This window comes from Podarcis pityusensis (assembly GCF_964106645.2).
Source record: "Podarcis pityusensis genome assembly, chromosome: 14".
Classification (NCBI taxonomy): Eukaryota; Metazoa; Chordata; class Lepidosauria; order Squamata; family Lacertidae; genus Podarcis; species Podarcis pityusensis.
In genome coordinates, this window is record NC_138039.1 from 26,749,566 (window position 1) to 26,761,465 (window position 11,900).

The 11,900-nt window shown below is 48.3% G+C and overlaps 1 protein-coding gene across 2 annotated transcripts in view; it reads right to left on the reverse strand.

The window, feature by feature from the left end:
• ADAMTS7 (ADAM metallopeptidase with thrombospondin type 1 motif 7) overlaps nucleotides 1-9,372 on the reverse strand; it is a 69,512-nt gene extending 60,140 nt beyond the window's left edge. Inside the window, exons 1-4 of one of the 2 annotated variants that reach the window (XM_080982085.1) lie at nucleotides 9,188-9,372; nucleotides 4,321-4,709; nucleotides 2,233-2,431; nucleotides 482-669 (exon numbers count right to left, since the gene is read on the reverse strand). In XM_080982085.1, the coding sequence (XP_080838211.1) occupies nucleotides 482-669; nucleotides 2,233-2,431; nucleotides 4,321-4,709; nucleotides 9,188-9,254 (843 nt within the window). In that variant the 5' untranslated portion in view covers nucleotides 9,255-9,372. The remainder of the gene's footprint in view (nucleotides 1-481; nucleotides 670-2,232; nucleotides 2,432-4,320; nucleotides 4,710-9,187) is intronic. The other variant, XM_080982086.1, reaches the window with a different exon arrangement.
• Nucleotides 9,373-11,900: the final 2,528 nt, after the last annotated feature.

The window sequence follows — 11,900 nt, forward strand, 5'->3', positions numbered from 1 at the left end:
CCTAGTCTCTCACTCTAGACCTGTTACTATCTTCTTTAGTGGGTTCTGCAAACCACTACAGTGGACGCTCGGGTTGTGAATGTGATCTGTGCGGGAGGCACGTTCGCAACCCACAGCGTTCGCAACCCTCAGTGCCGTGTCTGTGCATGCGTGGGTTGCGATTTGGCTCTTCTGCACATACGCAAAGCGCGATTTAGCGCATCTGTGCATGCGCCGAAACCCGGAAGTAACCTGTTCCAGTACTTCCAGGTTCGTTGTGGTGCACAACCCGAAAATGCACAACCCGAAGCATCTGTAAGCCAAGGTATGACTGTATTCTGAATAATACTTTTTATGGGGTAGGGGGCATTAGGCATGAGTTTATGGGACCAAAGAGGAATTGGCCTGGAAAAGTTTGGGAACCACTGGTCTAGTGCACTGAACAGCTTTCCCCACCCAGCACAAAGACTGGTTCTCTCTCTCCCACCCCTGAAGGACTCACCATGTTCATGACCGTCAGGACGTACTTCTCGACGTTCTCGCTGCCGTGATACTTGACCATCTTGGTGTCAGCCACCACCAGGGTCTCCACCCACTTCTCCTTGCTGACAGAGCGCTGCTTGATCCGCCGCTTCCTCCGCCGCTTCTCCTCCCACTTCTCTCTCTGCTTCTCAGAGGTCTCGAGGCTTTCTTGGAGGTTGAGAGGAGAAGATGAGAGGATGCCTGGGACCCTCTGCTGCTGCTGCTCTGCAAGCTGGTCAGCCTTGAAGCATCTGGGTCCCTTCAACAGGGGTATGGGTCCATCTGTGCCCTACATATGTGGTTGGACTCCATCTCCCACCACCACTCATGACCACTGAGGGCAGCAGGCTTGGGAAGGCTGATGTCACTCAAGGATGGGGAACCTGAAGTTCTCCAGATGTTCTTCAGCTTCCACTCTTAACACTGCCAACTGACCATGCTGGTTTGGACTGGTAGAAGCTGATGTCCAACAGGCTTCCAACCCCTGGATCTATACCATCTTCCCACTCAAATAATGGGATCCAACATACCTCTTTCCTTTGCCACAAGGATGCATGCCCACCACCCAACTTTTATTCTTCAGGCAAGTTTTTGCTGTAGTCCAGGGGTGGGAAAACTTTGGCTCTCCAGATGTTACTGAACTACAACTTTCAGTAACCAGCATAGTCCAACTGCAGGGGCAATGGGAGTTGTAGTTCAGAAAAGCTTCTGAAATCATGTTTTGAATGGCAGGGGGAATCCTAAAAGCAACAGGGGCAAATTCTCATCCCCAAGCGAGGCTGCCTTCAGGTGGAAAGTGTTTACTGTAGGGGAACATTATCCGTGGCTAATCAGTGTCTCGACTCGAAGTGAAATCTACACGTCAGACCCTCCCAGGCAAGGTGGGAGGCCCAAAGTACAATCAAAACCCACCAAGAACATCCCCCAATTTGCTCCAGAGGCTTTTTTTCCCCAGTGGCAACATAGATGGAGATTTTTAGGAGCTGCATGGCATGAAGAAAACCTTGCCCTTTGGGGAATGCCCAGTCAGGGCTGCACCAACTCGCACACAATCCCCGCTCTCTCTTCCAGCCTTTGAACTGCGGTCACGGTCAATTAGACAGCTGGAAAGCGAACTTTGGAAACAACTCCCCTGCAAAAATGCAGAAAATGCTCTTCTGAATTGTGTCCAAAAGATTTTGGACAGCCTTCTCCAACCTGGTGCCCTCCAGATGTTTTGGACTACAACCCCCACCTGCCCCAGCCAGCACAAACATATTTTCCCCACATTTTTTCTGCAGCCACATTGCTTCTAAAGTTCTCTTTTCATCCATGCTGGCTGGGGCTGATGAGAGTGTAGTCCAAACATCTGGAGGGTACCAGGTTGGGGAAGTCTGTATTTAGAGCTCAAAAGGTCAAAACCAGCCCTGGTCTGCTTAGCTGAGCCACAGCTGAAAACATGTCCCCAGTAATTTCCATTAAGAAGCATGGATTCAACATTTCTCTGGATAAAAAGTCCCCTGCTACAGACTTGATTCTGCTTTCTCACCCACGACTGCTGTTCACATTGACACGTACATTCATGTGAGCAGCATTCATGCCGTTAATGTCACATCTAGGGGACATATAATGTGAATTTTCAAATAACAAAGTCAGCATGCAATCTTGGGGAGGAAAGTAAGCAAGCTAACACATTAGGAAGCTTCCTTCAGCCAACAAATCATTTGTGAACCAGGAGGAGGGGGGAGTTACCTTGGACCCCGCACATCCTGACAACGGCAGACTGCTTCCTGTCTTGTTTCGTGCTCATGACCGAAATAAACTCTTCGGCTTCATAATCTGGGACGTGGCGTCTATATATCCTGTGGGGATGGGCCGCCTTCTCCCTGGAGTTGCTCTCAGGCAGTGGATCAATAAAGAAGTCTTCATTAGCCAGCCGGAAGACTCCTTTCTGGAGACGACAAGAGTCATCATCACTACGGTACATCAGTTTCCAAGTCTTAAGAGTTTGCAGATGTGGTTGCAAACAACATAAGAACATAAGAAGAGCCTGCTGGATGAAGCCAATGACCTATCTAGTTCAGGAACCTGTTATATAATAAATAAATAAAGGTAAAGGTAAAGGGACCCCTGACCATTAGGTCCAGTCGTGGCCGACTCTGGGGTTGCGGCACTCACCTCCCTTTATTGGCCGAGGGAGCCGGCGTACAGCTTCCTGGTCATGTGGCCAGCATGACTAAGCCGCTTCTGGCGAACCAGAGCAGCGCACGGAAATGCCGTTTACCTTCCCGCCAGAGCAATACCTATTTATCTACTTGCAGTTTGACGTGCTTTCGAACTGCTAGGTTGGCAGGAGCAGGGACCAAGCAACCGGAGCTCACCCAATCGCGGGGATTCGAACCGCCAACCTTCTGATTGGCAAGTCCTAGGCTCTGTGGTTTAACCCACAGCGCCACCCGCGTCCCTTTTCATAAATAAATAAATAAACCTGATTATAATAAAACCTTTCAGGATTGGACCGTCCCTGAGAGTGGAATGAGACTCCCAACATCAGTGGTCTCAGAATCTCATGTGTGTTGCACATGATCTCTTCTGCAAAGCTTTCCAGGGCACGGCATGCAGGAGACTTGTTTGTTTCCTTTAATCACAATATCTAAGAATAAAACATTACTTTTTTTTAAAAAAAAAAGAATCTGAAAAGGAGACGAGACTTATAATTACCTTTACTCGTGCCGAACAACAATCGCCAAACCAGATGTTGTACAAAAGCATAACAAAAGAGGGATGTTGCACTGAAGGTCAGCGGCATTTATAACTTGCCATTAAGGAAGTTTCCAACTCTACAATGCATCAAAGCCACCAGGTCAGTTTTTAAGCCAGGCTTCCCCAACCTGGTGCTCTCCAGGTGTCTTGGACTACAACTCCCATCAGTCCCAGTCATGATGAGAACACAGCCATGCTGGCTGGGGCTAATGATGTTGAGTTGATGGGAGTTGTGGTCCAAAACACCTGGAAGGCACCAGGTTGGTGAAGGCATTAGAATCACAGAATCATAGAATTTTAGAGTTGGAAGGGACCCCAAGGGTCATCTAGTCCAACCCTCTACAGTGCAGAAATCTCAGCTAAAGCATCCTTGACAGGTGGTCATCCAACCTCTGCTTATAAACCTCCAAGGAAGGAGAGTCCACAACCTCCAGAGGGAGACCGTTCCACTGCCAAATAGCTCTTACTGTCAGAAGGTTTCCCCCTATGTTTAGTTGGACTCTCCTTTCTTGTAACTTGAGCCATTGGTTCAAGACCTGCCCTCTAGTGTAGGAGAAAACAGCCCTTGAGATATTTGAAGATGGCTATTGCAGGGGATGGCTATTGCAGGGGGTAGAGACGCGGGTGGCGCTGTGGGTTAAACCACTGAACCTAGGGCTTGCCAATCAGAAGGTCGGCGGTTCGAATCCCTGCGACGGGGTGAGCTCCCATTGCTCGGTCCCTGCTCCTGCCAACCTAGCAGTTCGAAAGCACATCAAAGTGCAAGTAGATAAATAGGTACCACTCTGGCGGGAAGGTAAACAGCGTTTCTGTGCGCTGCTCTGGTTCGCCAGAAGCGGCTTCGTCATGCTGGCCACATGACCCGGAAGCTGTACGCCGGCTCCCTCGGCCAATAAAGCGAGATGAGCACCACAACCCCAGAGTCGGCCACGACTGGACCTAATGGTCAGGGGTCCCTTTACCTTTACCTTTATTGCAGGGGGTTGGACTAGATGAGCCACTGGGTCCCTTGCAACTCTGCAATTCTACGATCCGATGGTTCTACGTCATAAGATGCAAAGAGTCCATGATGCTTACCAGCCCATCACAGGTGCTTAGAGCAGCCAATCCACTTTCTTGTTCCTGGTTCTGAACGGACCCAATCATATGACACAAGTTCTGCTTGTAAGCCTGGATCTTGGCGTGGGCGATGCCTCCAAACCGTCTCTCACTGACGAAGCCGGGAGCCAGGAGGCGGCTGTTCAGGCTCAGGTTGAACATCAGCTCCTGCCCTCGGTGGTACAGCTTGTAGAAAGCAAGCGGGCGATTCCTCGAGGAGATGGCCCTTTTGTACAGCGAGCGGTAGGACAGGTTGTAAGAGACGAAAAAGCCTCGCTCGTCCACCTTGACGGGGTGAACGACGTCATAGCCAGGATCTTGTGCGTCGGCAGAACCAACCCCTGCGGGAAATACTTTGGAATGATCATCTGGAAAGAGGAAGGGCCAGTCCCTCAAAGGCAGCAACAAGGCACCTTCCAAGTGTTTTAGACCAGAAGCCGGTCAGCAATAACTCACAAGGTGTCAGTGAACTCTTTATTCAAAGAAACAACCCAGCTCAGGCCTACTGAGCACTGCAACTCTTCCCAGCAGATCTTGCCCCAATGAGGCAGTTGTGAGGCCAGTGTTAGAAACTGAGATATAAGGAGCCAGAATCTAGTACAAAAAGGGTTTTAGAACTGATTCAAGAATTTGGTCAAGTGGCAGGATTCAAATTGAACAAATAAAAAACCAAGGTTTTAGAGAAAAATTTAGCACCGTTTGAAAGAGAGAGGTTTCAGAATGAGACAGGTTTAACAGTGGTCAAGAAAGTTAAATACCTGGGGATTAACATGACAGCAAAAAATGGGAATTTATTTAAAGATAATTATGAAAAATGTTGGTCAGAAGTGAAAAAAGATTTAGAAATTTGGTCAAATTTGAAGCTTTCACTGCTAGGCCGTATTGCTGCGATAAAGATGAATGTATTGCCTAGAATGTTGTTCTTGTTTCAAACTTTGCAGATTGTGGACAAAATGGATTGTTTCAAGAGGTGGCAGAAAGATATCTCTAAATTTGTCTGGCAGGGCAAGAAGCCTAGAATAAAATTTAAAATACTAACAGATGCAAAGGAAAGAGGTGGATTTGCCCTGCCAGACCTTAAACTTTATTATGAATCAGCAGCCTTTTGCTGGTTGAAAGAATGGCTACTTCTTGAAAACACAGACATTTTGGACTTGGAAGGTTTTAATAATGTATTTGGATGGCATGCATATCTATGGTATGATAAGGTCAAAGCACATAAAGCATTTAAAAATCACATTGTTAGGAAAGCGTTATTCAATGTTTGGTTAAGATATAAGGATTTGTTAGAAAACAAAACCCCAAGGTGGCTGTCACCAATGGAAGCGAAAGCCTTGAAAAAGGTCAATATGGAGGTCAAATGGCCGAAATATTGGGAAATTTTGGAACAAGACGGAGATAGACTGAAATTGCAGAGCTTTGAAAAACTAAAAAATAAAGTGCGAGACTGGCTTCATTATTATCAGATAATGGAGGCATTTAAATTGGACAGGAAAATTGGCTTCCAGGTGGAAAGATCCAAATTAGAAACAGAATTGTTAGAACCCAAAACTAAGAATTTGTCAAGAATGTATAACTTGCTGCTGAAATGGAATACTCAAGATGAAACGGTAAAATCGGCTATGATTAAATGGGCACAGGACGTTGGACATAACATTATGTTTGCTGACTGGGAACAGTTATGGACCACAGGTATGAAATTTACGGCATGTAATGCCTTAAGAGAGAATATTATGAAAATGATATATAGGTGGTACATAACCCCAGTCAAGCTTGCGAAAATTTATCACTTGCCCGATAACAAATGTTGGAAATGTAAAGAAACTGAAGGTACATTTTTTCACCTTTGATGGACGTGCTCAAAGATTAAGGCTTTCTGGGAAAAGATATATAATGAATTAAAAAAGGTATTTAAGTATACCTTTCCTAAGAAACCAGAGGCCTTTCTCCTGGGCATAGTGGGCCAAATGGTGTTAAAAAAGGATAGAACTTTCTTTATGTATGCAACAACAGCAGCAAGAATACTCATCGCAAAGTATTGGAAGACACAAGAACTTCCCACGCTGGAGGAATGGCAGATGAAACTTATGGACTATATGGAATTGGCGGAAATGACTGGCAGAATCCGTGACCAGGGAGAAGAGTCGGTGGAGGAAGACTGGAAGAAATTCAAAGACTATCTTCAGAAACACTGCAAAATTAAGGAATGTTAGAATGATGTTGGATTGAAAATAAGTGGTTTCCAGCTGTACGGGTTAAAGTTAAGGATAGATTAAGATTAAAGATCAAGATTAAAGATGTTTAAAGAAATGGAAATTTGATAATAAAAGGGAAAAATTTAAAGGTATATGACATTAAGAACAAGGATTAGGCTCAAAAAAGTTGAAATTATATATTTTAATATTTTATTAAACTAAAGATTGGGTTTAAAAAAGTGGAATAGAAACTGCTGGACAAATAATGTAGATTGGAATACAAAATAGGGAGGTATGAGGAAGTCCAGAAAATAAGTAATTTAAAATTGGGAATGGAAAAGAGAGTTGGTTTTTAATTGTTATGTTTTGTGTTTTTATTGTTAAATTTTGTATTGTTTTCTCATATGTGTTGTTTTTCTTTTTTCTTTGTTTAAAACTTTAATAAAAATTATTAAAAAAAAAAAATAGAAACTGAGATATAAAAGCTAGGGGCCAAGTGGCACCTTAAACCTGAGTTATGGTCGCCGCAAGGATATGCCTAGGCGCATTTTTTCCTACAAGGTTATAAAGCTGAAGGAAGATGTGCTGGACTCGTCAGCAGGGTCACGCCAAGGTGCCAAAGGCACAGCACACCTTCTTGTCTGGCGATGGCATTCGAGGCTCATGGAGAAGGAACAGTCTGGGAGTCTGACTGTCAGGAGTCTTCTATGCCCCCTTAACATTGGGGTCCCTTGCCCAGAGATTTTGAGAGGCCCCAGGAGTTGGCACACCTGACCCTTAAGGTCCCTTCCAGCTCTAAAGTTTTATTGTTCTACTAAGCTGGAATTGAAGAGTCAGACACGACTAAATGACTAAACAACAACAAGCGGCAACCTGTGATTTCCAAAGCTTTATCACCTAAGCTCTGGCTGGCAGACAGAACCTGAGAGTGCAGGTAGACAAATCTCCAGTTTCCTCCGCTCTGTCCTCCTAAGGCCAAGAGCGGGAGGTGATCCTGGCTCCTTGGTCAGGCCAAAGGGGGCCCAACTAGTCCAGCATCCTGTTCTCTCAGTGGCCAACCAGGTGCCCCAAGGCAAAGCCCTCAAGTGGGACCTGAGAACAACAACACTCTCCCCTCCTGCAGGTTCCAGTCTCTGGCGTTCAACATCATGCTGCCTGAGCTGGTATATACTTTGGCCCTTGTGGCCAGTAACTATTGAAAGCGCTATCTTTCATGAATGTCTTTCATCCTTTTTTAAGGGCTTCTAGCCATGATGCCTGGGTGGCGCTGTGGGTTAAACCACAGAGCCTAGGACTTGCCGATCAGAAGGTCAGCGGTTTGAATCCCCGCGACGGGGTGAGCTCCCGCTGCTCGGTCCCTGCTCCTGCCAACCTAGCAGTTCGAAAGCACGTCAAAGTGCAAGTAGATAAATAGGTACCGCTCCGGCGGGAAGGTAAATGGCGTTTCCATGAGCTGCTCTGGTTCGCCAGAAGCGGCTTAGTCATGCTGGCCACATGACCTGGAAGCTGTACGCCGGCTCCCTTGGCCAGTAAAGCGAGATGAGTGCCACAACCCCAGAGTCGGCCACGACTGGACTTAATGGTCAGGGGTCCCTTTACCTTTACCTTTTTAGCCATGATGCCTATACCACCTGCAGGGAATTACAGGTGGGCAGAGTGCTCTTGCACTCAGGTGCTGCTCGCGGGGTTTCCCTTTGGGGCATCTGGTTCGCCACTGTGAGAAGGGGGTGCAGAACTAGATGGGCCAGTGGTCTGATCCTGCAGCCAGGCTCTTCCTTCTGTTTTAAAAGCCATTGGTTTGACTTCGGGAGCCCCGGAAGTGCACTCCATTGTCTCTCGAGATAGAGGGATGCCAGCCGAAAGCCATCAAAACTTGGTGGCTGTCACTGCCTCCTGCGGGAGTGAATCTCACAATTTAACTCTGCACTGCGTGAAGATCTCCTTTCTTTTCACTGTTCTGAATCTTCCAACATTCAGCATCACTGGGTGACTGTGAGTTCCAATGTTAGAAGGCGGGGAGAAAAACTTTTCTCTATCCACTTTCTCGATTGGGACTCCAGAAAAGCAAAGATAGATCCCTCCGTTCTTCTGAGAAGGCCCAGCGGGTTCTACAAAGGAGCACACCGCCCCCCTTGAATAAAAACAGGCTGCCGGATGCCAGGAGGAGGAGGAGGAGAGCCTCCCAGCTCCCCACCACCACCGCCACAATCTTGCCACAAATATTTCCAAGGAAACAATAGAATTGGTGAGTGGGGAGTGGGGGGCGCTGCTCCAAGCAGCCTTTTGCCCAGATTCAGTCCACAAACATCCAAAGCACCCACTGAAGTCTAGATGGCAGGCAGTGATCTTTTCAAAGGAATGCATAGAAGTCTGTTGTTGCTGCTGCTGCAAGAAGCTGCAACTTGAGCCGGGACCCCCGACTTGCCCCCGCCCCGCCATCCCCCGATTTGGCACCGTCTCCTCCTGCACCTTTGCCTCCGCCGGCCCTTCTTGAAAAGGCACTCTGTGCATGCTCCGAGCACCCTGGCTTTGCATCCCTCCCCATGCAATAGGAACTATTCCCTGCCAGGAGCCGGGGGCTGCAGGCGAAGCCTCCAAGAGAAAAAGCAGGCGGCACAGTCCGACTCCCCACCCCGCTCCGCGGCACCCACCTGGCTTCTCGGTGCCGCCCCCCCGGCGGGCCAGGAGGGCGGCCACCAGGAGCAGCGGAAGGGCCATGCTGGGCAGGCAGCGGCGGCGGCGGCGGCGGCGGCCGGGGGGCGTCCTCAGGCTGCTGGCGGGGGGCGCCCGGCCGCCTGCTCCTCCATGCCCGCGGCTCCCGGCTTCGCGCCCTGGCCGGAGGCAGCAGCTGCACGACGCGAACGCGCTCGCCGCCGCCGCTTCTCCTGCCCCCACGGCGGGCAGCCTAGCCGGCGGGACAGCCCTGCGACGCCGCCTGCTGGAGACCGGCCGGAACTGCGCCACCGCGTGGCAGAAGCGCGGTCTTGCAGCTCCGCTGCAGCCAGCGTCGCCCCTTGACCTTGTCGCTGTCCATCAGCTGGGAACCCACCTTGCAGGGATGTTGTGCAGGTAAAGTGGAGAGGGAGGAGAACAACGCACGTCGCTGGCTTGGAGGAACGGGCGGCGGGGAAGAATGCTTCTTCCCATAATAAATATTATTATTGTTATTACTTTTGTTAATCTATTTTTTGCCCACCTATTTTCCCAGGGCGGGTTAAGGCATATTTTTTAACTTTTTAATAAAAGAACACAACTTCCATGCATAAAAATAGGGTGCGTCCTTGAAACATACACCTTGACTTTGAAAGGTGTGCATCTTCTCCAAATGCTGTATAATGAGGGCGCCAGATGTCCCACTGCTGGGAGGGAGTTCCATACCTTAGGGGACTCCACGGAGAAGGCCCTTTACTGGGCTGCCAAACCCCCCCCCCACCGCCAAGTCTCTGAGGGCATAAGAAGACCAAAAGGAGCCCCTCTGCCACTTTCGGCACTGCAGACAGTCTGTGGGGAAGCAGGGCGGTCTCCCAGATATTTAGGGCTTACTGGGAGCAGTTAGAAGGTTCTTGATTTAAAGTTGTGCAATTCCAGGTCTTGCCTTTCTGACCGTGGAGATCCATTGAGCTTTGCTCACAGGTAAAGCACAATTCCTGTTTCCCTGTCCAGGCAGAGGTGACCCAACAGGCCAACCAAGGCCATCTCAGTGCCAGAAAAGGGCCTGAAGCCAGAGGGAAATGGATCTGGTTAATCTGCCTCGTACATCCTATAGTTTTGTTTTTCAGTAATGTTTAATCTGAATGCATCTTGCCTTTCAGTCTTCCAAGACAGTTTATGTAAGATAATGCACAATTTGAATATCCCATAGAAATAACTAGCATCAGATTGGAACTTGATAGGAATCAGCCTTCAATAAACTGCTGCTCTCCAGATGTTTTGGACTACAACTCCCACTGTCCAGCTGTGCTAAAAGGGTTGGTGGGCATTGCAGGCCAACACACCTGGAGAGTCTCAGATTGGGGAAGACTGCCTGACATGCCAAACTATACCTGGGGAAGCTTACCTATGGTTTGGCCCAATGTCTGAACTGATCAAGCATGCTTTGCAGCAACAGATACAGACACCATGGCTTGCACTAAATAGGATATGGCACAATGCCTGGCTTGACAAACAGGTATCTGTGGCTCAGTGGGTCAGTATGTCTGACTGTTAACCAGAAGGTTGGTGGTTCGAGGCCACCCAGGGACGGCTGTGGGTGGGATTCCTACATTGCAGGGGTTGGACTAGATGGCCCTTGGGGTATATTTCAACTCTACAATTCTACGAAACCATAACAATTGCTGCAGCTTTGCCTCCAGAGACGGAGGTGCAATGGAAACAGGGAGTGCTGAGCATGTGGAACACCAACGCAGTCAGCAGTGATAAACTGTGGTTTGCCTGTCCATTCGGAAGCTGGAAACACTTGGGTATTGTGTCCATTTATTTAAATCAGTCTCACACACTGCTTTGGATTCCCAAAGGCACCTGGATTACTTTATTCTATTGGAAATAAAACTCCTGGCCTGATCTGGGAAAGCAGTTTCAATGTTCTCACAGGCTATCCTTCCCTGCTCATTGAGCCCATTATATATTGTTTCCTGCTTACAGAGTCCATCATTGAGCCCTGTCTTGGAACAAGGGTGCCATCTGGTGGGAAAAGGGAGAGGCTACCCTTTGTAGTCAGTGTCACAATGGAAATATGAAAGCCAGCTGCTCTGTTCAAGGTTGCATCACAACACCCTACCTTTTCCCCAGTTGCCATACTGAGAAGGAAGCAGGCAGATTGCATGCCTCTCTATGTGCAAGGACTCCTCACAGACTTGGTGCCTGGAATGGGAAGGGAATCCTATAGTCCTGACAAGAAATCCTCAGCATGGGACATTTATCTCCAATGCCTCAGCACCCCTGGGGCAGAATGTGATCCCTGCCCCTTTGCCTTTTTCCCTCTAGGTGGCAGCATCAGAACCAGCACTATGGACAGCTCCAGGCCTCCAAGTGGGGTGGGTGGGTGGGAGTTCTGAAGTCCCATTCTGCCTAGTTTTTTTAAAAAAACTTATTTTTTACTTGCTTTTCAGCTGAAAAAACCTCTCAGAGCAATGTACAAGACTGCTTGCTGGCTTGAAGCCTAAAAGTCATGACACGAAAGGGAAAGGGGTTGGGAGGGAGGAGGAAAAAAGCAAGCTCAGGCACGTGTTTTTTTAGTTGCAGTGTTATTGCAACCACAAGACTTGGAATGATAAAATTTGGAGAGGAAGATGATAGTCGTGTTTCTGCTGCGCTGGTGGGGTGGCACTGTAGTCCCACCTCCCTTTCTCTACTAAAGCATGATTG